The sequence below is a fragment of the Apus apus genome, chromosome 5, assembly GCF_020740795.1.
Source record: "Apus apus isolate bApuApu2 chromosome 5, bApuApu2.pri.cur, whole genome shotgun sequence".
NCBI lineage: Eukaryota > Metazoa > Chordata > Aves > Apodiformes > Apodidae > Apus > Apus apus.
Window position 1 is genome coordinate 28,180,810 of NC_067286.1, and position 24,256 is coordinate 28,205,065.

General features: G+C 40.3%; 1 protein-coding gene across 5 annotated transcripts in view; it reads left to right on the plus strand.

The window, feature by feature from the left end:
• Positions 1-24,256, plus strand: part of MIDEAS (mitotic deacetylase associated SANT domain protein) — a 59,501-nt gene that overhangs the window by 8,672 nt on the left and 26,573 nt on the right. For 4 of the 5 annotated variants that reach the window (XM_051621274.1, XM_051621273.1, XM_051621277.1 and 1 more), the window contains exon 2: positions 21,498-23,184. In XM_051621274.1, coding sequence (XP_051477234.1) covers positions 21,730-23,184 — 1,455 coding nt within the window. In that variant the 5' untranslated portion in view covers positions 21,498-21,729. Of the gene's footprint in view, positions 1-7,962; positions 7,984-21,497; positions 23,185-24,256 lie in introns of those variants that run through there. The other variant, XM_051621276.1, reaches the window with a different exon arrangement.

Sequence of the window (24,256 nt, forward strand, 5' to 3'; positions counted from 1 at the left end):
AGAATTTATTATTAGTCTCATCAAAAACCTGAGCAGAAATCTATGGAAGATGGTTTGTGAGAATAATTTAAATCTGCATGAGTTGGTTTGTTCTGCTCTTCGCACTGCGAGTGTTAATTATAAAGGCTGTACCTGTTCTGTAATCCTCGGGCTACATGGTATAGATAAGTTCACAGTTTTACTGTGTTTCTTTCATATTCTGAGGCAGTATGATTTTACTGCAGGTTTTTACCATTTTAGTTTGAATAATGTGTAACAGAAGTGCAGGCTACACTTAGACATTTAGAGATCTAAGGGATCTATAGGTGTCTCTTTTGTAAAAAACAAATTTGGGGGTGTGATTTGCTGGTGGAGGTTGCAATGCTGTATCTGGCTCTGTACCGGTAGTTCTTGTGACGGTCTTTTTCAGCAATGCAGCCTAGAAATTGAAGTTGAAGGGAGCTTTCTAATGTATTAATTGGGTTAAAATGTTTAAGAAGTCACATCCATTCTTTTGCTGCTCTTACCCAGTCAATAGCTTTGCTTAGTCTTGAAAAACCTTAAGTAAACTTTTGGTCTTAATCTCTTTCATTAGCCTAAAGTGCTTTTAGTGTTCTATCTCCAAGCTAACCAGTGTTAACAGGGAGCACATACCTAGATCTTAGAGGGAGTTGTCTCTTTTCCCTGGCCCAGAAGTCCATTAGGTCTTCCAGTTATGGAATTTTCTGCATCTAGCATAGGGGTCTACGCTTAAATTTACAAGCTGTTAGACAACTATGGAACAACTAAGACCAAAGACAGACTTGAAAGAAGGTAACAAGATGCTATACAGGGAGGAAGTGTTCTCTGGTGTCATGGGACACACAACAAAACTGTTTCCAGCCTTTTCCCTTTCTTGCAACCTCACTTCTGACAACTAATTTCCATTGTTTGTGCGTTGTTATCTTCGTTTTAAGGTGAGGTAATTGTCTTCAACGAAGAGGCTACAGAACCCTGCTGGTGTGAGAAACGTTTGTCGCGCCAATGAACAGGCCCACACAGATCCTTCAGCGAAGCACAGTTTATTTACATCCTTGCAAGAATGGGTGACCTAAGCAAGTAGGCACACCTATAGCAAGGTGAATAACGGTTTATATTCCCTATTCCCGACGCAAAATTCCCTCCCCTGTTTCCCCACTGGCTGAGTACTCCAGGGTTTACAGCCTATCCGACGCTTCAAATTATCCTATAAGTTTCCCGCCCCTGTTTACACATTCCATTCTAGCAGTTTACTTTTTACCTTTTAAGGTAAAATTTTGACCTTTCTTGCCCCCTTGGCTGTCTTCCCAATTAACAATCTACTGGTGTCATCCTGCCCTGAAAAGCAGCATAGAAGTAGCTTTATTCGGCCTTATCTTGGGCCATAAATCCTTCTCCATGTTCAGATCCCCCAGATGGAGCCCAATTAAGTCCTTCAGTTTCTTGGCCCATAAACCACTCCAGGTGTCATTGGAATGTGTAGATATCTCTCAAACAAACAATTATCCTAACACTAAAATATATATCTCAAACAAACTATATATTCCTATATGTGGTCCTAATATAAATGTGTTCAAACAAACTATATGTTCCTAATACATATGTGGTCAAACAAACTATATCTTCCTAACACTAGAATATATATATGTGAACCAAACCAAACACTATATTTCTAACACTAGAATGCAAAATCAACACTACCATTCATTTCTAACACTGGGACCTAACAAGTAGTGGCACAATGTCAAGAGTAGGAATGGAGACTTGGCCCCACCCAGGAGAGCTGCTTGATGGGGGCTGTGTTATGGGAAGGTGTGATACAGGAGTCTGAACTTTGTGCTCTCACACCTACTGTGTTTGAGATGGAGCTGGCTTTGTTCCTCAGAAATAGTTATGCTGTGGACCTCCAGCAGACTGAGGCACTTAAGCCTTAGTTAGAATTTTTGGGGCAGGGGTTTTATTCAGATGCAGATAAGTGTCTGTATGATGCATCCTGTATGGGCCCTTTTGTCTGGCTTTTTCCTGGACATCCTGATTAAAAGTCTGTTTTTTGATTCTCTGCTAAGTGTGTAAGCACATCATGTTTGTTATGGGAATCTGAGGGGTGGAACTGAGGCCACTGGATTTCACTCTAGAAACGAGGCACCTTTTTCTGTATGGAGTGGATTGAGTAGAGCTTCCCTAGCCAGGTTACTTACTCGGCTTTAAATCAGGTTGTCAGTGAACAGAATTATCACCTCCGTGGTTCTGTGTGCTGAGGTGATTTCAGTCTGGCTCCTATTCAGAGTTACTTTGTACTTTTTTGTTTATTGGTGTCATCAAAAAGGTCTAAAATGGAAGAAGGGGAAGTGGTAGATCAACTGTTTCCCTTGAAGCATGTTTTTCCCAGGTGGTTATACATCTATCAGTTGCTATCCTGTGTTTTGCTTGTTGTTTTGTTTGTGTTTTGTTTTTGGTTTGGTTTTTTTTTTAATGTGAAGATGAACAGAACTACTCCATTTTGTTGTGTCCTAAAAGGTGTTTTAAGATGACAGTTCTGAGTGGCTTGATTTATGAGAGAAATTATTGTTTGGAGGTGGGTGTTCTGTCTTCAGTGACAGTTATAACTGAGTTGTAAGGGGCAGAATTTGCCTGGGAAAGAACTCTAGATTAGGTGTAGGATGCCTCGCTGTTTACAAGTAACTGTCTGAGCTGTATGGTTCGGATGCATGGAGGGAGTGTGAAAATCTATTGACATCTTTAGTTACTCAACTGGTTTATTTTGGGGAGCTCATGAATTGGCAGGACATAGTGACCTGTCTGAAGGGGAAAAGTGTAATGACTTTGAATGCAGAAAACTTAGTGAATATTTTGTCAAGTTATTTGCTACTATTTCTTTGCAGCAACTGTAATGGAGATTATTTAACCCTTTGCTTTCCCACTGAACAGTTTGTAACCCTTTGTAATGTTAAACTTCTTCTTGGAATAGCTGTAGCTTGGATTCAGAATGGACCCTGGGCACAAAATACTACAGTGTAGAAAAGACAGAGCTGTCTTGCACACAGGTAATATTGAATGGTGAAACAAGTAAGGCACTGAGAGAAGTTGTGTTTATGTGCAGAAGCATAGCTGTATTTTGCATGACACTGATACTGCTTTTGCACTATGTGGCTAGACAGACCCAGCAAAGAGGGTTAAAACCTGACAGTAGCAACTGCAAGGTCTTGCAGAAACTTTGGCTTTCCTATTACAAGTTTTCTGCATGTGACTGGTTTGCATAAAACTGCCTAAGAAAGAACAGGAAAACTTTATTGTAGTGCATTCCTTGTAGGCACAACTACAAGTCCTGGTTTGGAGAGCTGGTGCAAGGGTGCACAGAGTAACTGAGGAGTTTATTCTAGAAGAAAGTTGGTTTTCTTTTGGCTTTCAATATTTTGTATGCTTACAGCATCAGAAATTCTGAACTACATTGTCAGTGTAGTTGAAAACTATGTCGTTGCTGGAAGTAAGTTACTTGAAGCATTTTACTTAGTGTTATTACACTTGTCTTACTGAAAAGTTAAACCTGTGTTTGTTACTCTTAACCTTTCCCTATTTCTGTATTCATTCACACAACTGATCTGTAGTCTCACACCAACGTTGCAGCATTTCTTCCAAATGTGGAATTTTGACAACAGAGGACTTACCCATCTCTTTAAAGGGAAAGAAAAGCTGATTTGATTTTTTGTGTAGTACAAACAAAGTTTTAAAAAACCTAACACAGGTGAGGAAATACAGCAAAGGTTAATACTTAGCATGCTGACTGAACCTTGGAGACCAATTTGCTTTAAAGGTGACTTCTAGCCCATCCCTTTTTTAAAAAATAGAAACTATTTTAAAATTATTTTTATTTTTATTTTTTTTAACAAGGAAGATCTGGAAAACTCATATTTGCTGACATTGTGCCAGACAACAGTCCCTTACTATTATTAAATACAATTGCTGGGAAAAAAATTGTCTTGAGTCTCATATCTTAATTGAAAGCAGGGATGTTAATTTATTTTTGAAAGTGTGTTTTTTTTTTTCTGATGTGTATTTTTAATATTAGTTTCAAACATAATGAGTTCTTTTTTCAGTACCCTCAGTACTAAAATTCAGCTTCATTTTAATAGATCTGTATCTCGCCTTAGATTCGCTGTTCCTAGTTTTAAGAATAAAAGCTTCCTCCATCACAGTAACTTTTAAAAATTTAAGTATATCCAGGTGAAAAAGATTCGGTTTTCCTGCCCTTTGTGGATCACCTTAAATACAGGTTTAACAATTGTAAACGCTTTGTTGCTTAAACATGAAAAAAATTATAGTTGTATCTGCTTTGCAATTAGCAGTCATCTCTTCTTCTTGCCAGAGAAAATATTCAAATATAAATTGGATGCTAGCATGAGGGAGAACCCCACCTTTGACAAGGCTACATATATGGTATGACCTTAATTTAATTGTAAGCATTGCATCTCTTGGACGTTGAGGATTAAAGCAGTTGAGACATACTTTGTTTTAGGGTTTTTCTTGAGGGTTGTGGGTAGCAGTATATGGGGTTTTTAATATTTAATATTCAAAACAAAAAACCAACCCTTCCCTGTTGGTGAAGTCTGGACTCTGTAATGTAGCTAGGCTCTTTTTAACCCGATTTATCATTTCACGGAGCTTGCTTTCCTTTTAATGCAGAGGTTAGAAAAGAAGCTGTGTATGTTCATTGCTCGTGGAAATGTGGAACAAGTAGTATAAACAACAGAGGGGGCTCTATATTAAAAAAAAATATAATTGAAAAAACCAGGATCTAAACAAAATGAATGTATTCCAGGATGCCTCTGTACACACAGCTGGACGGGGTGCAGGACTCCACGCTGGTGCTGCCGCTGCCATCTCCCTGTCTTTGCAGGGGTGTGAAGTGCCTGGCTGGCCCGGGGAGGCCTGAATTAATGGAGGGAGAGCCTGGATGTCACAGCAGCTGCAGCCACAGGTCATAGCATGCCAGGCTGCCTGCAAGGGCAGGGGGAGCTGCCAGGTGCCTGGTTTTGAGGGCAGCCTGTGCTTCATGACCCTTGAGACTGGTGAGCTCAGCTGCAGGGTGGACAGAATCCCTTTGAGAGATTCTGTTTCTTCAGGCTATCGCCTGGGTTCTTGCTGAGCAGCTGATGCATTTCATTGGGAAATGCAGCATCAGAAAAGCATGCTTTTAGACTCCAAGTGGCTTTGGAGCAGCTGTACTACAGCTAAATAAATACAACCCTCTGTAAGAGGAAATAACTTTTCTGCCAGATATCTGCACAGATGGATTGTAATCATACTGAGGCCAGTGTCTGCCTCAACAAGAGAAAAAAAAACGTTTAGTAGAGAGCTATAAATGGAAATCTGTGCCTACACTACCTTTTTGCAACGGCTGTTGGAGACCACTACTCCTGCCTAGAAGGAATGAGATAGGCAACTTAGGGAGTTCGAAAAACTCAGGTAGCTAGGGAGGTAGAGGCCATGTGCTACAACAGCAATGTCCATTAAAATTTATTTGTCCCCTGATGCCTACAAAAGTGTCTGGGAGCTGCTCTTTTACACCAGTGTGAGTGGACCTGGATAACAGAAGTGTGTGCCAGAGGTATGAACTGTACTGGATACCAGTATGCTCAAAGAGAGCCTTCCTCTGCCAGGGGGAAACCAAGTGTCTTGCCATCTCCAAAATACAGATTCCATTTTGACATAGAGATTTTTTTTTTTTTTTTTATTTAAGATAATGTGAATTTGAAAGATACTTGGTACTTACAGATACACTTCCTAAAATATTTGTTAACAAGTAGAGCAAAGTAAAGAGTTAAAATTATATGCAGACAGCACTTATGAAAGTTGTTGCTTCTTCAGGAAGGAATTATGATGCTAAAATAGTTGATCTGATATAAGATCAATCCAGGATTATTTTTTTGTTTGTTTAATGAATGGGGGAGTTCTTTAATGAATACATTCATAAAATGTTGTTCATCACTGAATCTTCAAATATGAAGATACTTTAATGAAGAGAGATTTTGCTTTAAAAAGGCAACTTCAAACTAAAAGCAAACTTGTAGATTAATGCAACACCATTCTGTGTCTTCTGACAGAAATGGTGCCAGTATTCAGAGGAGGCCTTAGGACCATGTGATGGAGTTGCATGCCTTAAAGACTAAAATGTAACTAAAGTTAGTGCCTAAGTTTACAATTGTATGTCTTATCTTCTTTTCTAAAAAAAAAAAACCCAAAACAACCAAAAAAACCCACAGAGGTTGTTAAGCTTGAGTATGGGAGCGTAGAGGTGGTCGGTGATTGCTTTTAACCGCTGAGGCTTTCCAGAATGCTTGGGAAGGACATGGAGCTCCTTTTGTGGTGCACGTTTGCTGTGATCTGTGCAGTGGGAGAGATGGGGCAGAGCTCGCTGTGCTCTGCAGGCCAGTTTTCCACAACCCTCAGCAAATTGTTCACCACTGATTATTCTTACCACATGTCGATTTTGTGCATTAAGCTACTTTAAGAATTGAAGCCAAAATTCAGGAGCTGGAAGGTTAATTATTTCCCCTGCCTTTTTGCTGTGTGTGCAATTTACTTGGAGGGAGAAGGAGGAGTGTGTTAACTACTTAAAAGTGTGCATCTCGCCTCGTTCTTCCCCAGAATGAGTATGGAAATTATTCCTAGGCTGGTTTAGGGAAACACTGTAGTTACTCTCAATAGTAGAGATGGTTGTAGGTACACAGATTAGGAAGAAACACGCAGTGAGTGAATAGCGTTACTGAGGAGTTAGTTCTCCACAATGAGCCGAAAAAGAATGTGTCCATATTTGGCTGAGGAAATGTTTACAGTTGCAGCTAGGCAAGCAAAGTATCTTTAATTCTAGGCCTGTTTATTCAAAGACCACCAGAAGTGTAATTTTACTTGCTTAAGGTCTAAAAAGCTTTAAAAGTTGGAGTGGTAAGCAATTTACTGTTTTAACAGGAGAGTTGCAGATCTGCTTATTTTAGAATTTGACTAGAGAGCTGGTTAAGTGATACTGGGAGCTGAGCAACTGACAGGTTTGTTTTTGTTTTTTTCCAATGCTGCCATTAAAAACCTGAACCTTTAAATCCAGTGTCTGCTGAATGGTAGGGTCTGAAATTTTTCAGTTGATTTTTGAGAATTCAGACTTTCAAGTTATAAGCAGTTAATTCAATGATATTGATACATTTGTCACACAGTATTCTTTCCATATTAAAAACAAGAAACAAAATTGTTAATTCCTCTGCACCATGCAAATATTTGTGCATAAAATTAGAAAATATATATTAACAAGTTACATGTTTGGAAAAACCTTTTATTTCCTTAAGGAAGGGAGCTGAGAATTATGACTAGAATGGTAAACAACAAGTTGCAGCTTTTTAATGTCCAAATCTGTCCTGTTCCTTTCAGATAAAGTAGAAATCAAAAAATTATATAAAAGAAATTACCCATTTTTGAAAAGCTACTTTTAAAAAAAAGAAAAAAGGCACACTAACAAATTATTACAGTTGCTTAGTTAGATGGGGCTAATTCGTGTCCTGCTGTTATATCTTTGTGGAGTTATGGATATTTAACTGAAAGGCATAATGTTCTACAAAATGGGCAAAATGTACTGGGAATGTAGGTGCAAGAGGAAGTGCATCTGCAGGGACCGATACACTTCTGATTTCAGGAGGGAGATTCTTTCTGCTAGATTGTTGGCTGTTGTGTTTGGGTTTTTTTGTTGTCTCACCCTTTTCTCACGTGTTAGCTTCCTGCATGTTGCATCATGAGAAGAAACCAACCATTCTACTTGAACTTAATCTAAAACTGAAAGTGGTAAATTCTTCAGCCCTGGGCCTCTGACATTGCAACTCAGGGGAACCCCTGTCTCTGCACAGATGCTACTGTGAAGCTTTATGTCAACACTGGGGTCACACGTCTTGCAGAAGGTGGGATGAAGATACCTGAAGAATGTGGAAACCTTGCTTAAGCCAAGCTGTAAGTTTAGAAATGGTTACAATAACACAAGCTTAGTCTGCTCTCTGCAGGAAGCCATTCCTGCACATGTAGAAGCCATTCTTTTATCTGATCTTTTTTCTTAATGGTCTTCTGTGCAGGTCGTGATGAGTGTGAATTTTCTTCTGCTTTTTTTGTTCAGTTTTTTGGAACTGGCAGTACTTCTGTGAGTCTGATTTGGCTGATTTTGTCTGCAAGGGAACCTTTTGTGCTGAGTATTAAAGATTTTCAGTAAGGAAGAGAGAGAACAAACTCACAGATATAAGTGCTGGGAGATGCAGGAACAGAATTGACTTAACAATTAAATCTATGGTAACAGGTGATTTTCATCACAGCTATGTGCAAATTAGTGCTTGTTCTTTCTTTCTAAGTAATACTGTGACCTAGCATTCCTTATGCAGAGCTCTCAAGGCTTTTTTTTTTTTTTTTTAAGCAGCTGCTTTATGGAAAGAGCTTTTTATGGAAAAGGCTTGCATTTTCATTTCTAGTGTTTGTGTTAAAAAAAACTCTAGCCCCTATCTTATTTTTTCCATGACACTTCATTTTATTTCACAACCAAATGTGTGATGGTTCTGCCCTTCCTTTCCTTCTGTCCTTGCTTAAATGACAGAAATCCTGAATTCTTGGCTGTAGAGCAAATCTGGGGCTGAGGACTCTGGTGCCTCCCACCTCCAGGGCCTCAGAAGGGCCAGTGGTGGCAGCAGCAGAGCCTTTCCATGATCTACTAAAAGTGTCCTTGTTCCTGCAGGCCAACTGCTGCAATCTTTGCCTTGTTCTTGCTAAAGAACAGCACAAGTTTTGCTCCTAACTTGGCTGGAGACAGGGTTCACAGGGTGGAAGTTTGTCCCTGTGTGGGTGGGCTCTGAACATGTGCAACTCTGACACATCCGTTTCATTCCATGCTGGCCTGAAAGCTGTTTCTTATTTGTGGCACCTCAGAAGTTGCTGCTGTGGGAAAAGAATACAGATTATTTTCCCTTGGAGTGGTTGTTGGGAAGGAGGTTGCAAAGATGGGAGAACTGTGCATGTCACGGTAGTTGCTAAAAGCACTGTCCTACAGGATTTAAGAACTCTCTTTTTTTATTCTCTGATTTCAAAGAGTGAGTTTATGCTCATAATGATCATAAGTGATGTAAACAGATTAAAATATGTATCAAAGGTAGTCTACTTATAGCTATAAATTATTATATTCCTTACCTTCCTTCTTTGTTTGAATTTGTAATCACAGAGAATTGAAGGGGAGAGAATTGATGAGGTTATTCAGTATTGTTACCTAATCCCATCAGAATAGGTCTGCCTGATATTCCTGAATTGCTCTGTGTCCCCCGGACACTACTCCAGCCAAGGCTAGTTTATATGCCTTATGGGTGACAACTACAATAAAAGCTAGAAAAAATATTTTAGATCCACAATAAACCTATGTTGAATGGTATACGCTTGTAAGATGCCTATAAGCAGCCCCAGCAAGAAGGACATGGGTGTGTTGGTTGATTTAAAACTAAACATGAGCTGGCAATGTGCACTTGCAGCCTAGAAAGCCAAATGTGTCCTGGGCTGCACCAAAAGAAGCATGGCCAGCAGGTTGAGGGAGGTGATTCTGCCCCTCTACATGAGACCCCACCTGGAGGCACTGTGCCCAGTTCTGGAGCCCTCAACAGAAGGAGGACATAGAGCTCCTGGAGGGAGTCCAGAGGAGGGCCATGAAGATGATCAGAGGGCTGGAGCACCACTCCTATGAGGACAGGCTGAGAGAGTTGGGGTTGTCCAGCCTGGAGAAGAGAAGGCTCCATGGAGACTCTATAGTGGCCTTTCAGTACCTGAAGGGGCTACAGGAAAGCTGGGGAGGGACTTTTTGTAAGGACATGTGGTGATAGGATGAGGGGTAATGGTTTAAAACTGGAAGAGGGGAGATTTAGGTTAGATATTAGGAAGAAATTATTTACTGTGGGGGGTGGCTAGACACTGGACCAGGCTGCCCAGGGAGGTTGTGGATGCCCCCTCTGTGGAATTTTTGGCCAGGTTGGATGTGACTCTGAGCAACTTGGTCTAGTGGAGGTGTCCCTGTCAAGGGGAGTTGGAACTAGATGGTCTTTAAGGTCCCTTCCAATTCATCTGTTTTTTGTTCCTTAGGATGAGATTTCAAACTGTGTAAGAGACTAAAGATGACTGAAAGGGGAGGGCACTGCCTTCACATTGAGTTGGGTTCCCTGCTCTGTCGTTGATGTCTTCAGGCAAGTCACTTCATAGTTCCTCTTCCTCTCTGACTTAGTCCTCTTCAACCGAAAGAGAATAGTTCCCTCCTTTAAAGAGGCATTGCCAGAGTAAGTGCATTAATGAGTATGTAGTGCTGTTATACTATGTTTATGAGGCCATGAAACTCTGTAAAATAGAAATTGTGGTAATTAATTTTCTAGATAACAGCCCATCATATGAAGCCTTGGACAATAAGAGGACTACAGCTGGCTAGTATTGTAATTTTCTTTAAAAAACCCAATATACCAAACCACCCACTCTACTATCAACCAGTAGAGTTGATGCAGGTGGAAGGCTCCTTTCCCTTACCTTGCCATTCCAGACAGAGCTTGTGGATCTTACAAAGGCATCATAGAACTTTGTATCTGTTTAGTATTGGTTAGAGATCTCTAGTATGACACTGCCATATGTGTGTTAATATTAGAACTCTTCTACAGATAGATATAGATGGGTGAACTTTTATGTGCTTTAGAAGGTATTGAGATTTTTATTTTGAAATAGGCTTAACATTTACATCAGAGTGGGGAGAGTTATACAGGGGATTTTAAGTAGTGTTCTATGCTAGTTTCTGAATTTGAGTGCATCTGTCCAAAATGAAGATGCTTTACCTGACATCCTGCAAATGCAGTCTGTGTCTGCATAGTGTGAACTGGAAAAAGCTGAGATTGAAAGGACTCCAGAAGAGTAATCTCTTGTTGGCTACCCGTTTGGTCTTTAGTGCAAAACAGGCCCCTTTTCTCTCTCTTTAACTGTTACAGTGTGTTGCACATAATATATGTTGTGCAGTTGAATGCATTACATTGCTTTAACTGTTGCAAAGAGTTAAGTGAATGTTAAGTATTCCAATAACATCAAGGTTTTTTGTGGACAAGTTCCTTCAACTACTTTCCCCAAACAAAATTTGTCTTCAGTGTAGCAACTAGTGGAATGTTTTTCTGCCTGGGTTGATTTGTACATCTCTCCCAAATGGGGCAGAACTATGTAATGAATGTCAGCCTGCTCATGGGGGACTGGATGTTCATTCTTACTGTTTGAAGATCTGTTGAAAATAATAAAGGCATCAGAAGCTGTGGGACATAGGTTGAACTAGTAAACTATTTGAAATAAGAGAGTGCTATACAGCTGGTGTGGAAAAATCCTTTAGAATCCACTAGATCTGTTCTTGATTGTAAAGGAGCATTTGGACTTCCAAGGCAAGTGGTGGAGGCACCATCCCAGGATGTGTTCAAGGGAAGGCTGGATGTGGCACTTAGTGCCATGATCTAGCCTATGTGGTGGTGTTGGTCATAGCCTGGACTTGATGATCTTAAAGGTCTTTTCCAGCCTTGGTGATTCTGTGATTAGTCTCAACATGTCTCTTTTTTTTTTTTTTTTTTTTTTTTAGTATGAGAGGAATCCATACAACTAAAGGGATTATTAGTTTATTAGCCTTTCATTCTGAGAGTGCAAACTAACTGTAAGGGATTTTTTTTTTTTTTAGTTAATGCTTTGTGATTTATTTGGAGATGGTCAAGTGTTTAGCACTCATCCTCTTAGAAGCTTTTCTAGTAAGTTACTGTGTGACTTTCCAATTATTTATGGCCTGTTTTTTTTCGCAATTGGAAAGGACTTGCTGTTCCTCTTAATAGCAATTACATAGTTTGTATCTCTAGCAAATACAGCTATTCAAAGTGTAATCTGGGATTATTGACCAAAAATGTTATTACTTCAATTAGAATGTATTTATATTGTTCCAGGACTCATGGAGAGAGCTACAATAAGTGCAGGAGGAAATGTAGAAACGTGTTATACTTCTGATCTGCATAAAACTCACAAAATTCCATGTGCAGGTGGATTAATGTATAAACTTTAGTTTTTCCTGTAATATTGAACCTGGTCGCTGCCTCCTTAATTTTGTATTTTACTAAGAACCAAGTCTTTTACTCAATTTAAAATAGCTTTGTAAGGGTTTTTAGTAGAGGGCACTTTTCCTCATGGTGTTATTGAATTACTTGTTTTCTCTCTAGTTACAAAGCACAGGATGGGTGGGTGTTTGTTTTTTTTTTTTGTTAGTTTCAGGTAGGCTTGTTCAGCTGAATCTTTAGGAAACTTCTGACTTTGTTCCGACTAAGTATGACACTGCTGTCACTTACGGCCAATTGTGGAAATGCTTTATAGTGTTAGTAAGGATAAAAATAAGCCACTATAGAAATGGAGGGGACTCACTTTGTATTTGATGCAGTATTGGTGCCAACCATCTGCTCTTTCTTTCTTCCACTGAATCATAGAATCATAAAATATGCTGAGTTGGAAGGGACTCACCAGGATCATAGAGTCCAACTCCTGTCCCTGTGTAGGGCACCCCTAGAATCACACCATGTGCCTGAGAGCATCATCCAGTTGCTTCTTGAACTCAGGCAGGCTTGGTGCTGTGAGCATTTCCCTGGGGAGGAAAATCCCTGTGGCTAAAAGGAGACTGAGCAGGTGTCTGCCAGGTAACTGGCAGGGAGCTATGAACCTGAGGGCCTAGAGTGTGCTCTGATTTTTGAATTAAAGATTAGTAATTTTGAGTGCTTCATGGGCCCCTGGATTCTTTAAATTTTGCTGGTTTCCACTGTGTGATGATCGTGCTTGCCCATGTCTTTTAGTGCTCCTACACCTGGTATTAACTAGTGTGCATTTTCTTAGCTGCATAGTTGTAGTGCCTGACAGCCCGAGTCTTGGCCGAGAGCTTGCTGTACGATGTCATGGATCAGCACAGTAAAAAGACTCTTATGTTCAACAATTACCACAAGACTTCTTAGAAGACATAATTTAAAAAATGTGAACTAAAGTCTTGTCAGTGCTGATAAAGACTGACTACTTGAGTAGTTTTGTTACAGAATAGCTCAGGTAATACTGGTGTCTGTCTGGCTGCAGGAGTGTGGATGCGGGCAAACCAAGATCAGCACTGCTTCATCTTAGGTAACTACTGGAACCAAATAAGGTATTTCTGGGTCAAGTGTGGCAGAGAGAGACATGTGACAAAAGAGCCAAGTATGTTAGTATTTGTGTGACCTTTTTCCTTTATTTTTTGGTCCCTCCCTCTTTGGTTGTTACTACCCTGTTGCAACATGTCTCAGACTCTTCAGCTCTGTGGAAGAATCTACCGTTAGTGGGTACTATTAAAGATCATTTGACTTTTATAACCTCAAAATACTTCACAAATATCAGTGTATTTGGTTTCGGGTATTATTCTGATTTTATTAACTGATCTGAAGTGGCTTGCTTAAGATGCCTGTCTGTAGCAGAGCTGGAAATTGATTTCAGATCCTCTGAGGTTCTGCCTGTGCTTTTTAATACCAGCTATTCTCTAGCCAGGCTTGGGTGAGTGATAATGCCTGCTTGATGGTGTCAGAGTGTCTCTGCCAAGAGCTAGGGTCTAGGCATTGAGTGCATTTTTGTGTCTCATGAAGAAACCTCTGGGAATGGAAAGTTTTGTGGTGGGGTGCTGGAGAGATCAAGATGGAAGCAACTGAACCTGCAGCAACCTTTCCCATTGCAGCTCAGTGCATTCAGATGTTTTCTTCTCAGGACTTAAGTCCAGAGAGATTTGGTCTGTCTCTGGAGTGTATCCATGCAATTCTGCAACTGGAGTGTTTGTAGCAGAAGAGGCATTTGGAGCGAAGGACGGGCTGCGGCTAAGTCAGCTATGTGAACACAAGGGCAGGGAGAAGCTGTTGGCCTGCTGCAGTTCTGCATGTTGGAGTATGGGTCTCCCTGTTGCTAGCAACTGCCTTCCCTGACAGCTCCAAACAAAAAAGCTTAAAATAGCTAAGTGCCACAATTAGAACAACTGTTAACCCATTTCCAGTGGGAAAGAATAGTACGATCATGTAACTTTATAAAGCCTGAATGAAAGCAGTGTTTCGTACTCCTTAATTGCTCTTTCTGCGCGCTAAAGCTGCCCAAGCCTCTCACAGCATGGTATTTATCATGATGACAGATTATAATAACTAATATTTCTAACTTCAGTACAGTTTATAAACATTAACTGATTTAAGAAATGTACCATATACCTATTTTGTTAAAGGGTAAGACATATCTGTCTCTTTCTCATAGTTCTCTTGAAGAACTGCATGTTGCTGCTGTGCAAGATGCAAGATGAGTCTGCTGTAAATCATGAATCTTTTGTTTTCATGAGATGAGGTTTGGGCAAAATTTCAATTACTTTGCAAATACCACTCAAAGTTTTGCTTGAGGATAAATTGCAGCTCTAACTTGAATTTACTGTAGCACTTAATCAATAGATGGTAGGAACAACATAGTCAGTTCCTTTAAAAAAACCCAACAAAACAAGGTGGTTTCTTTCTCTTTCTGTTGTTTGTTTAATAATCTGCTAGGTTTTAAAATTTCAGCCTCTCTTTTAAATAGTTGTTCTTCCTCATCCATGCTGATTTTGTTTTGGTGGAGCTGTTTGTGTAAGACAGGTTTTGCCTGGCTGGTTGGTGGTAGGAACAAGACTAATCAGTGCTTAATGGACATTCTCTTTGTGACAACTTCTTGTCTTTCTCATTCCTTTAAAACAAACTTATGTGGAAAATCCCAGGTGGGTTTTGTAAATTAAACCTCCAACACTTTTGCCAAGTAAAGGAAGACAACTGAAAATACAACTTGTATTTTGAGTGTTTCTTTAAAGTATAGAACTCTCCTCTTGTACAACTGTTACCTGAAAACTTACTTTGGAGATGCATCTGTTGTGCTTCAGACCCCGTAATTCAAAAGCCAAGAATCCTTTATAACATCCTGCTTACTAGAAGGCATATGTGTATTTAGATGGAGAACAGAGAGTATATTTAGATGGAAAGTGGAAAGTTGTGGTGGTAGGGGATAAATAAATAAAAAAATGCCTGCATCATAGGAAGTGAAAATATGATGAGAATGCATGCTTAAGTGAATGTTAAGACCATTTAAACAGAGAAGAAAGCTGCCCAATTTAAATAACATTGTTGAGAACACATTTTCACTGCCTCTCCTTTATTATATCCTTTACTGTAATAAACCAAAATATTTGACTTAAGTGGGATTTGTATTTCTCCTTGGTTTGATTATTTCATGAGGTATAGTTAATATTATCTTCTTAGGGTATGTATGTTTTTCTCAAACAATATGGTAGTTCTACCTTCTGTGCTCTTTTGTTTGCTGTAGGTAATTAACCAATGTTACTCAATGGTCACCAGTGGTCTAGATTGGGGCAGTAGTTTGTCACATCTGGTGGTGTGTCTAGCTACCTGATTTTGCTGGCACGGAGTCCTTCAGCGTGACCATTGTCTCCTTTACTTATGCCATAGAGCTAACAGATTTCACTTTTGCATCTCTGTTTAGTGCAGTGTTTTAATACAGCTTTATCAGTTCCCAGCCTCTGAAAATGGGAAAGTGAAAGTGGTAGCAAAGTCGTTTTAACCATGCTGTCCTCAGGGCAGGGGTGCCCTTGAAGTCAGTCATAGCTTCAGTCTTTCTCCGCAGCAGAAATGGGCCAATCACGTGAAAATCTGGGTAGGCCATAAACCTCTTGGATGTGTACTGCTTATTTAGTAGGTGTGCCTTTGCTAGCCCCAGGCGGGCACCTTCAGGCAGCAGTGGAAGTTGTCAAGCTTCCTGGATGCTGTTTTCCCTTTTGTTGTCTGCCTGTCTGTGAAGCAGCTTTCCTTTGATCTGTTTTTACAGCCCTTATTGGGACAGAGTTCCTTTTTTGCTATGCAAGGTTATGCAAACAAGTAACTCTTCTCCATTTCATAGGCTTTATTGATTCTAGGACTTTCATCTGATCAGTTTCTTCTTGGAGGTGTGAGGGGAGATGATGGTTATCTACTTACATTCTTTTGTAGTGGGCTTCTTTGAAACTAGAGACTATTCAGTTGGTTGTTTTTACTTGTTCACTTCGGGCTTTACTTGCTGGTCATCTGTGGTACAAGGCTCCTGGAAAATAGAGCTTTCCCTGTAGAAGCAGGCTTTCTAGGTATCTGTGGAATATGTCCTATTATTTGGGGTAAGGTGACAGGGACACAAACCCTCCATTTACATCTTTAGCTTTCTTGGATAATGTGTTTCTTGGTTGCTTTGGGCTTTCTCCTGTCTTTCTTCAGAAGACAGATTGCTGTGCTTTGCTGTATAGAATTGACACACATGGTCTATTTTTGTTTCTCTTGTTCCCTCCTGGGCAATGTGTGGGAAAGCCATGCTGTTACCCTTCCTGTTCAAGGTGTCTGAAGGTGGTGAGTGGGAGGCTGCAAATAGTCTGCAGGATTTTTGGTGTAGCTGACTGGAAGAAAATGTAACTATGTGAGTGTGCAGGAGAGGCTTTGGAGGGAGAGATGGAAGCTGTTTTCATATGCAGCTGTTTTCATATGTTTTCATAAGCTGTGCGATAAGCTTTGCAAGTATTCTACCAAACACAAAAACTGTTCCATGTTTTCGTTGCTTTCTTGGCTCTTACTCAAGACTTGCAATAGGTGGTGGTGGTTTCATAGGGGTAGATTTCTGTTAGCTGGAACAAGTTTCTTGTTTGTGATGCCATGTGAGTCTCCAGTCATTTAAAAAAACCCTCAAAACAACAAACCAGCAAAACCAGAAACAAACCTATCTTATTGAACTACTTCTGTCCTGCAGTTGCAGTGGAGGAATTAAATTTTTTGTCCTTTCTGTACATATGTAAGTAGGGCATGCAATTTTAATTTTTTGCATGTAGATTTAAGCCCATGTTTTCTTTCAGGATTGGAGAGGAGCTGATAGCTAGTATCCTATATCCTATTCTTCATTTTTTACTTGGTTTGTCGTGTGATCTTAGATGTGAGTTGGTTCCTCTGTTTGTGTTCCTCATTAGTAGAATGTGTGTCATGATTTACCGGTTTCATAAATGTGGGATTTGACCATAATAATGAGCAAATTAAGAGGAAAAAAGCTCAATTGCTCTGTCTCAGAAGGACAGTAAGTAGCTTGCTGCATTTGACTTAAATGTAAAAATTACTCTTGGACTCTGTTCATCATCATCAAAAGTGGTTAAGCTTCTTACGGAGGAGATCAGTAATTTGAGTTGCTGGCAGCAGGAGGATATAGTGAGAAATTATTCTCATCACTCTGATTTGACAGATTTCCTGTAATGAACTGCATTGTTGCAGTTAAGGCTGAGAATGTACATTAGCTGGAACCCAGGAACGCTTAATATTTTTTTCACATTAAAATGTAAGTATTTAAAAGCTAAGATTAAAGCAGTGAAATAGAAGATGATGTGCGACCACTTATTATTTTCTGCATCCTTAACTTTGCCAAGGTTTAAGGAGAAGTCAGTGTCTTTCCCAAGTAATTTCTGGAGCATTTGGTCATAGAGAATTGTGTGCAAATGATCTCAAAGGGGATTAGGAACGTGCAAAATTTAAACTTGCTTATCATGCCAAATATAGGTAGTGCAGCAAATTAACTCATCCAAGATTTCACAGCCCTCAACAGGTGAACTGAAGAGTAGAGTTTAAGGTTGCTACAGTGTGTGAAGTCATGAACTTGATAGGTGAAGTTGTACATACATAAACATAATTAGTGAAGGCAGCATTTATAGAAGTGGGATAATGGTGAGTGGTTATTAAATATACAATCAAAAGTTTTAAAGGGAGATAAAGATATATTAAATGTTGGCAATGGAGTGTTTTTAATTTGTCCTTTAAACCAAATAAATAACTTTTTCACTTTAATTAAAAAAATAGATGAAGAAGGTTTTACAGCAAACTCTGGAGGCTAAGGAGAAACTGGGACAAGATGGTAGTGATGGATAGGGATGTCTAGAAATCTGAAAATATTTCCAGCATTAAAGGTGGCATACCATTCATATTCATTTGAAGAAAGGTTGAGATATGTTCTTGCATGGAAGTGAAAGTAACTGATGATGTTGCATGTCAAATCTTGAGAGTTATTAAAACAAAATATCCTGATCCTAGGTTCTGCTTTTGTCTGTGTAGTGTGAAATCAGTGCAAAATATTGCAATACTTTAGTATATTTGCAAGTAAGATCCAGTATCTTCTGGGAATTATGGTATCAGGACTGGCTCTTCACTTTATCCAAAGGTAAGAAATGGTCAGGGCCATACTACTCAAAAGGACGTTGAAGCCTGGAAGTGTGTTGCCATTTTATTGTGCTACTGCAAGCTGACTCTTGTGCTGAAATTAAAGCACAACAAAACAAACAAAAAACCCCAAACCAACAACTCAAAGCTGGTAATGACCTAGGATGATGACAATGGGAGCTCATCTCTCAGCCTCAGGGAGGGAAGCCTGCTTAGTCATAGAGCCAGCAGTGCTCAGCCAATGAAGCTGCCAAGTGTGAGCTTTCCTGGAGCATAGGCATGCTGCAGCTTGAAGATCTATCACTTCAGTTTAAAATATGAATTATTTTTATTAGGATGAACAACAAGATATTTTTCTGAAGTTTTTCTATTGGGAAAGAAATTAGAAGAAGCTAATTTTGCGATGTTTTCTTTTATGACCTAATACTGGATGCACCAAATTATCTCTTTTTTTTCTTTTTTTTTTTGTGATCTTTTGTTTGTTTGGTTTTATTTATTTGTGCATGCATTTGGGGGAGCTGTGATGTTCAATAGGCATGTTTTGTTCTATCTACCTTAAATCTCTTTCCTTCACATCACTATCCTGGCTTTTGTGCTGTTGTAACTTCAGTTGTTCTTCAATCCCTACAGTCTTCTCAAGTGACAAGATAGCTTCCTTGAGAGGCATATAATATTTTTAGGACTCTTTTTGTGGAACATAGAAGTCCATATTCCTTTCCCTCCTTTAGGTTATATCTGAACTTATTTTTTTTTTGTAGACTTTGCATCTTAGTACTTTTGTTACATCTCTTTTCTAGATAGCTGCAGATGTAAACTAGTCTAAGTTAGGCTTTGTAATGCTGGTGGCCTCTTACCTTGTAATGGAAAAAATAGAGTCAAAGTCCACACAAGTGTAGGTTTGGAGAGCTGTGCTAATTGAGAGCTCTCTCAATAATTGCAAATCTCAGCCACCACTAGTAAGAACAGCATCAATTTTGGTGGGTTTTTTTGTTTGTTGGTTGGTTGTTGCTTTTTTTTAAGAGACTCTTGATGTTGTATGTCAGCTTTTGGGCAGTTATTGTTGCATTCTTCCTCAAAGTGTAGACAATCCACAACAGAGCTTCTAATGGTTGTCTGGTGGATTAAAATTTGATCTAGAGTTAATGTCTTCCAATATACAGGAAAATTTGTATTATTTTTATCAGAATCATGTGACTGATCAATACAAAAGCAGACAGAAGCCTCAGTGAAAGGAAAACTGTTATGAGGTTGTCTAGGTTGGAGAAAAAAATAGTTTGTGATGATTTCAGAAAGCAAGATAGTCAGAAACCATTGATAGTCATATTACCTCGGGTATTGTGGTTTAGCTGTTAGCTCTATACGTGCTTCAAAAAGTACGGAGAGGGAATAACATTATTGCTTCTAAGAGGCATATAGCAACCTTTCCACCTCTACATTTTTGCTACCAGGGATCCAGTTTCCTGCTGTAGACTGTTTTTCCTCTCCTAATGAACTTTTTGAAATAGGAAAAAGTTACTTTATGAAATCCTTGTTTGTGTACTAGTTGCAGTTTAGGGAGAATTTTCCATCTCACGTGTCCATAATTTCTCCCAGAGTTATTTTTGTCCCGTTGAGAGAGGGTTGGAAAATGAGCTGAGACGTTGTGCTTAGAGGAGGGAGGAACGCCCTGGCTCTGTGATAGGAGGTGGCAGAGGTCCATGGTTTGTAGCCAGGGCAGAGGAGGAGGGGGCAAGTGGGGAACAGCTATGTAACAGCCTGAGGAAGTGAGTCACTTCGCTGTGAAACATGGGCCATGATTCCAGTAGCACTCAAGCCAAGTTTGGCCTCTGAGGTGGAAGTTGCATAAGTTAATTTAAAACTCTTTGTATTTTCCTCCTCATCATGCTCCCAACCCCACCCCAGTATTAAAATCTGCCACTGTAGCCATATCCTTTCAGAGGAAGCTCTACAGGACTTCAGTGTGCTGTATGCTTTTGGTTTATTATTTTTCATTTTATAGAGAGAGAGATGTGGATTGCAGGTTTGACTGAGGGTATGTGTGTGTTAGTCTTACCTACTCCATTCAAGAGAAACTTGATTTTGTAGCAGAAGAGATGCAATCAAAATAGATTTTGAGCAATCTATTAAAATCTTTCTGAAATGTATTGGCAGTGTGATTTTTTTGAGTGGAACAGAGTGCATATTGAAAATAGATAGTAATAAAGACACTTAAAAACTTGTATTAGGAATAGTTTAAGGATTTAATGTAAAATTAGACTTAAGAGGTTTTAGGTGTCCTAATAGAAATACTAGCGTATGTGTTAACATATTTGACCTTAATGCCTAAGTTTGTGAATAGCTTTTTTCTGTAGAAGAGGAAGGTAGAATTGTCCAAGACTGCATGCTCTGTGAAGGTTTTTCTCCTGTTCTGTTTGTAGCTTTACACTAACAGATTGTTGCTGGTGTCTAGGAGCAGTAACAATCTGCCTGAACTACTTTTCCATGAGTGTGACCTAAGCAGGAGCAGTTGCTTTCAGCTCTTGAAGAAGGCATCTGAGAGGGCAACAGGTTGAGCAGGCTCTGTCTTCAGCGCTTGGATGCTTGGTGGGCAGTTTTAATTGGAAAGCAACTGTAATGATGGGGGTGGGGGGAGGGTGTGAATAATCGGCTGCTGCCTGATCCTTTCCTTCAAAAACACTGAATTGAGCACTTTGCTGCATGTTTGGCTGGAGTCTGTGTGTATGTGTGTGTTTTAGATGTCTGGGAAACGTGGCCTGTCACATTATCTGTCTTTGGGCAAATCAGGAGGGTTTTTTGGGGTTTTTTTTGTGTGTGTTTTTTGAGTTCAGATTAAAAACAGATTATTCTGGCTACAGGAAGACATAGACGTAATTGGCCATATGAGAGGGAGTTTAAGAGAAAAACCTTCAGGATGAGCTTGAATGATTAGTCAGAACTCTGTGCAATTGGGAGTTGCATCACACAAATATAGTGTATTACCTGTTTTGTAAAACTAAGTTATTTTGGCTCGCATCCTTCTAGGAGGCGAAATCTATTATTTCTTGCACATATTATCCTGATCTTGGTTTCCGTGGGAAATGGGACAGTCATGTACAGCATTGCTTATTGTGTGAGGGTTTATAAGCCAGTTATGTCTGTTGATGATTCATTGCAATTGCTTCTCTATTTCAGGACCTGTAACTAAGTGGACCCTATTGACCTCTGAACCACACAGAATAAGTGTGAAAAGAAGCAGAAGTGCACAAAGAAAAAGGAAGTTGATACACTTTCATTGGGACTTCTTTCCTGCCCATAATTATTAGAACTGAATGGAAAAGAGAGACTTCTGTGCCTTTCCTCCCCCAGCCTCAGGGATGGGTGGACTGTAAATACAGAGTGTGCAGTTGGGAGAATAGACTGAACCATGAATCTTCAGGCTCAGCAGAAGTCTTCAAGCAAGAGGACTGGGAAACGAATTACCTATTTCAATGAGCAGGAAGTAGCTGTGTCATCAAAAGAACCACAGCAGCAGCTTAAGGAAGGGCAGTACTTTGGTCATGGAGGGAATATACCGGTCTCCCAGACTATGGAGATTCCTCATGCAGGAGGATTAACAAGTGCTCCCAACAATGTTGCTTTGATGAACTCTGTTTACAATCAAGACAGGGGAGAAACAATGATGATGTCCCAGGCAGTAACAGCTGTCAAATGGCAGAATTCACTAATGGGCAACCGCTTGCCAGAGAGGGGTGACAGCCACTGGCAGACTCCACCTTCAATGTGGAACCATGGTATGGTTTTTGGGGGCAACACAAAAGGACCTCACTCCAATGCTGGTGCCCCGGGCTTCTATGGCCACGCAGAAGCCCTTAAAAGAAATCAAGAGAAGGGAGTGTTTGTGTCACAGCTGGACTTGTATGGAGATGCTGTCCAGCAGATGATGTCCCAGAAGGCCCAGCTGGAGCAGCAAGCCCTGGTTAGACAGCAAGCTCAAATGAATTCTTTCCACCAGATGCAGAAACAGCAGCAGCAGAATCAAAGTCTGCCATTACAGCCTTTCCAACTTGCATTTGGTCACCAAGGCCAAAAGCAGGGTCTTCCTGAGTTGTTACATGTCTTTCAAGAAGCCCCAGTTTCTTCCAGTCCTGCATTTACTGCTCAACAAAAACAGCAAGCTCTTCCCCAGCTACAACTGTTTGAAAATTTCTATCCTCAGCAGCAGCAGCAGCAGGCTGCCACACAAGCCTTCAGTCTGCAACAAGCTACTTCCATAGCACAGCCTCATGTGGCAGCTGCAGCACCTCAGCATCACATGATGGCACACCAGTTTCAGCAAACAGAGAGGAACCAGGAACTTTTCAAGGCTCTAACAGAGCAGAACCAACAGACTGTGCTACCTCAAACCCAGATTCCCTTTCCAAGAAGATCACGGAGACTCTCCAAAGAAGGCGTCTTGCTGACACCTGCAGGAGAAGTGTTGGCTTCCAAGCAGGCAGAAGAACAACCTAGCAATTTATTTCTGCATCACTGGCAAACACATCAGCAAGAGGTCCCATTACAGCAGCCGGCTGAATCACTGGCCCACACCAAAAGTAGCTACTCACACCCCAGGAGAATGGATCTGGGGCAGAAGGATGCCATGGTCAATAGTGAGCTGTGCCAGGTGGAAACAGACAGGCAAGCCACAGCCCAGAATGGCAGAGATGGAGAGAAACAGGCAGCAGCAGCTGAAGAAAACACTCAGAGAACTAATGATTTTCAATGTGTCAGAGGTGGTGTAATCCAGAGTACACGACGGAGACGGCGTGTTTCTCAAGAAGCCAATTTGCTGACTTTGGCCCAAAAAGCAGCTGAGCTGGCTTCTCTTCAGAATGTAAAGGTAAGGTATATATCCTAACCAATATAGCATATTTCAGGCTACAAAATAGGGCTGAAATCAAAGGACTTTATGAACATATGCAGGATAGGATGGTATCTTGATGCAAGAAGTGTTGTAGTACAGTAAGGATAGCTCTGGAGTGGTGGTGTGTAAGTTCAGCTACTGTAATTCATAGATGTAGGAGAACAGAGATCTCTACTGCAGTGAAAGGGCAGTTTTATTTAACTAACAGTGAATGTGATTTTTAGCCCAGGGCTTCAAAATATGGACATTTTCAGCCTAGGCATTAAGCCAGTCAAGAATTTAGAGAGACAAATATAAGCAGTTCACTTGGTGTCTTTTTACCAATTTTAACATTCATGGAGAATTTGGATTGAAAGGGACCTTAAAGATCATCTAGTTCCAATCCCCCTGCATGGGCAGGGACACCTCCCACTAGACTAGGTTGCTCAGGGCCCCATCCAACCTGGCCTTGAACACTTCCAGGGAGGGGGCAGCCACAACCTCCCTATGCAGCCTGGTCCAGTGTCTCACCGCCCCCCACGGTAAAGAATCTCTTCCTAATGTCTGACCTAAATCTCCCCTTTGCCAGCTTAAAACTATTACCCCTTGTCCTATCACTACATGCCCTTTCAAATAGTCCCTCCCCAGCTTTTCTGTAGGCCCTTTCAGGTACTGGAAGCCTGCTATAAGGTCTCCCTGAGCCTTCCAACCCCAATTCTCTCAGCCTGTCTTCATAGCAGAGGTGCTTCAGCCGTCTGATCATTGTGCTTCCCCCTCTGGACTCGCACCAACAGCTCCATTGTATCCTCTTGTTAAGAGACTGCTGCTTACCTGCCAGTTTTTCAGCTTTAGCAGTTGAAATTTTTCTAAATTGTGCTATCAAAAAATTACATTGTGCAGTTTACATGTTCAATATTTCCTAAATACCAGGCATAACAAAGGTCTGTCTGATGCTGTATCCTGTTTCTGTGAATGACCTGCAGCGATTATTTAGAGATTTGTAACCAGAGAACAATGTCCGCCTGTAGACCTTCTGCAGGGCTTGATGGGGAAGAAATTTACTGTTGGC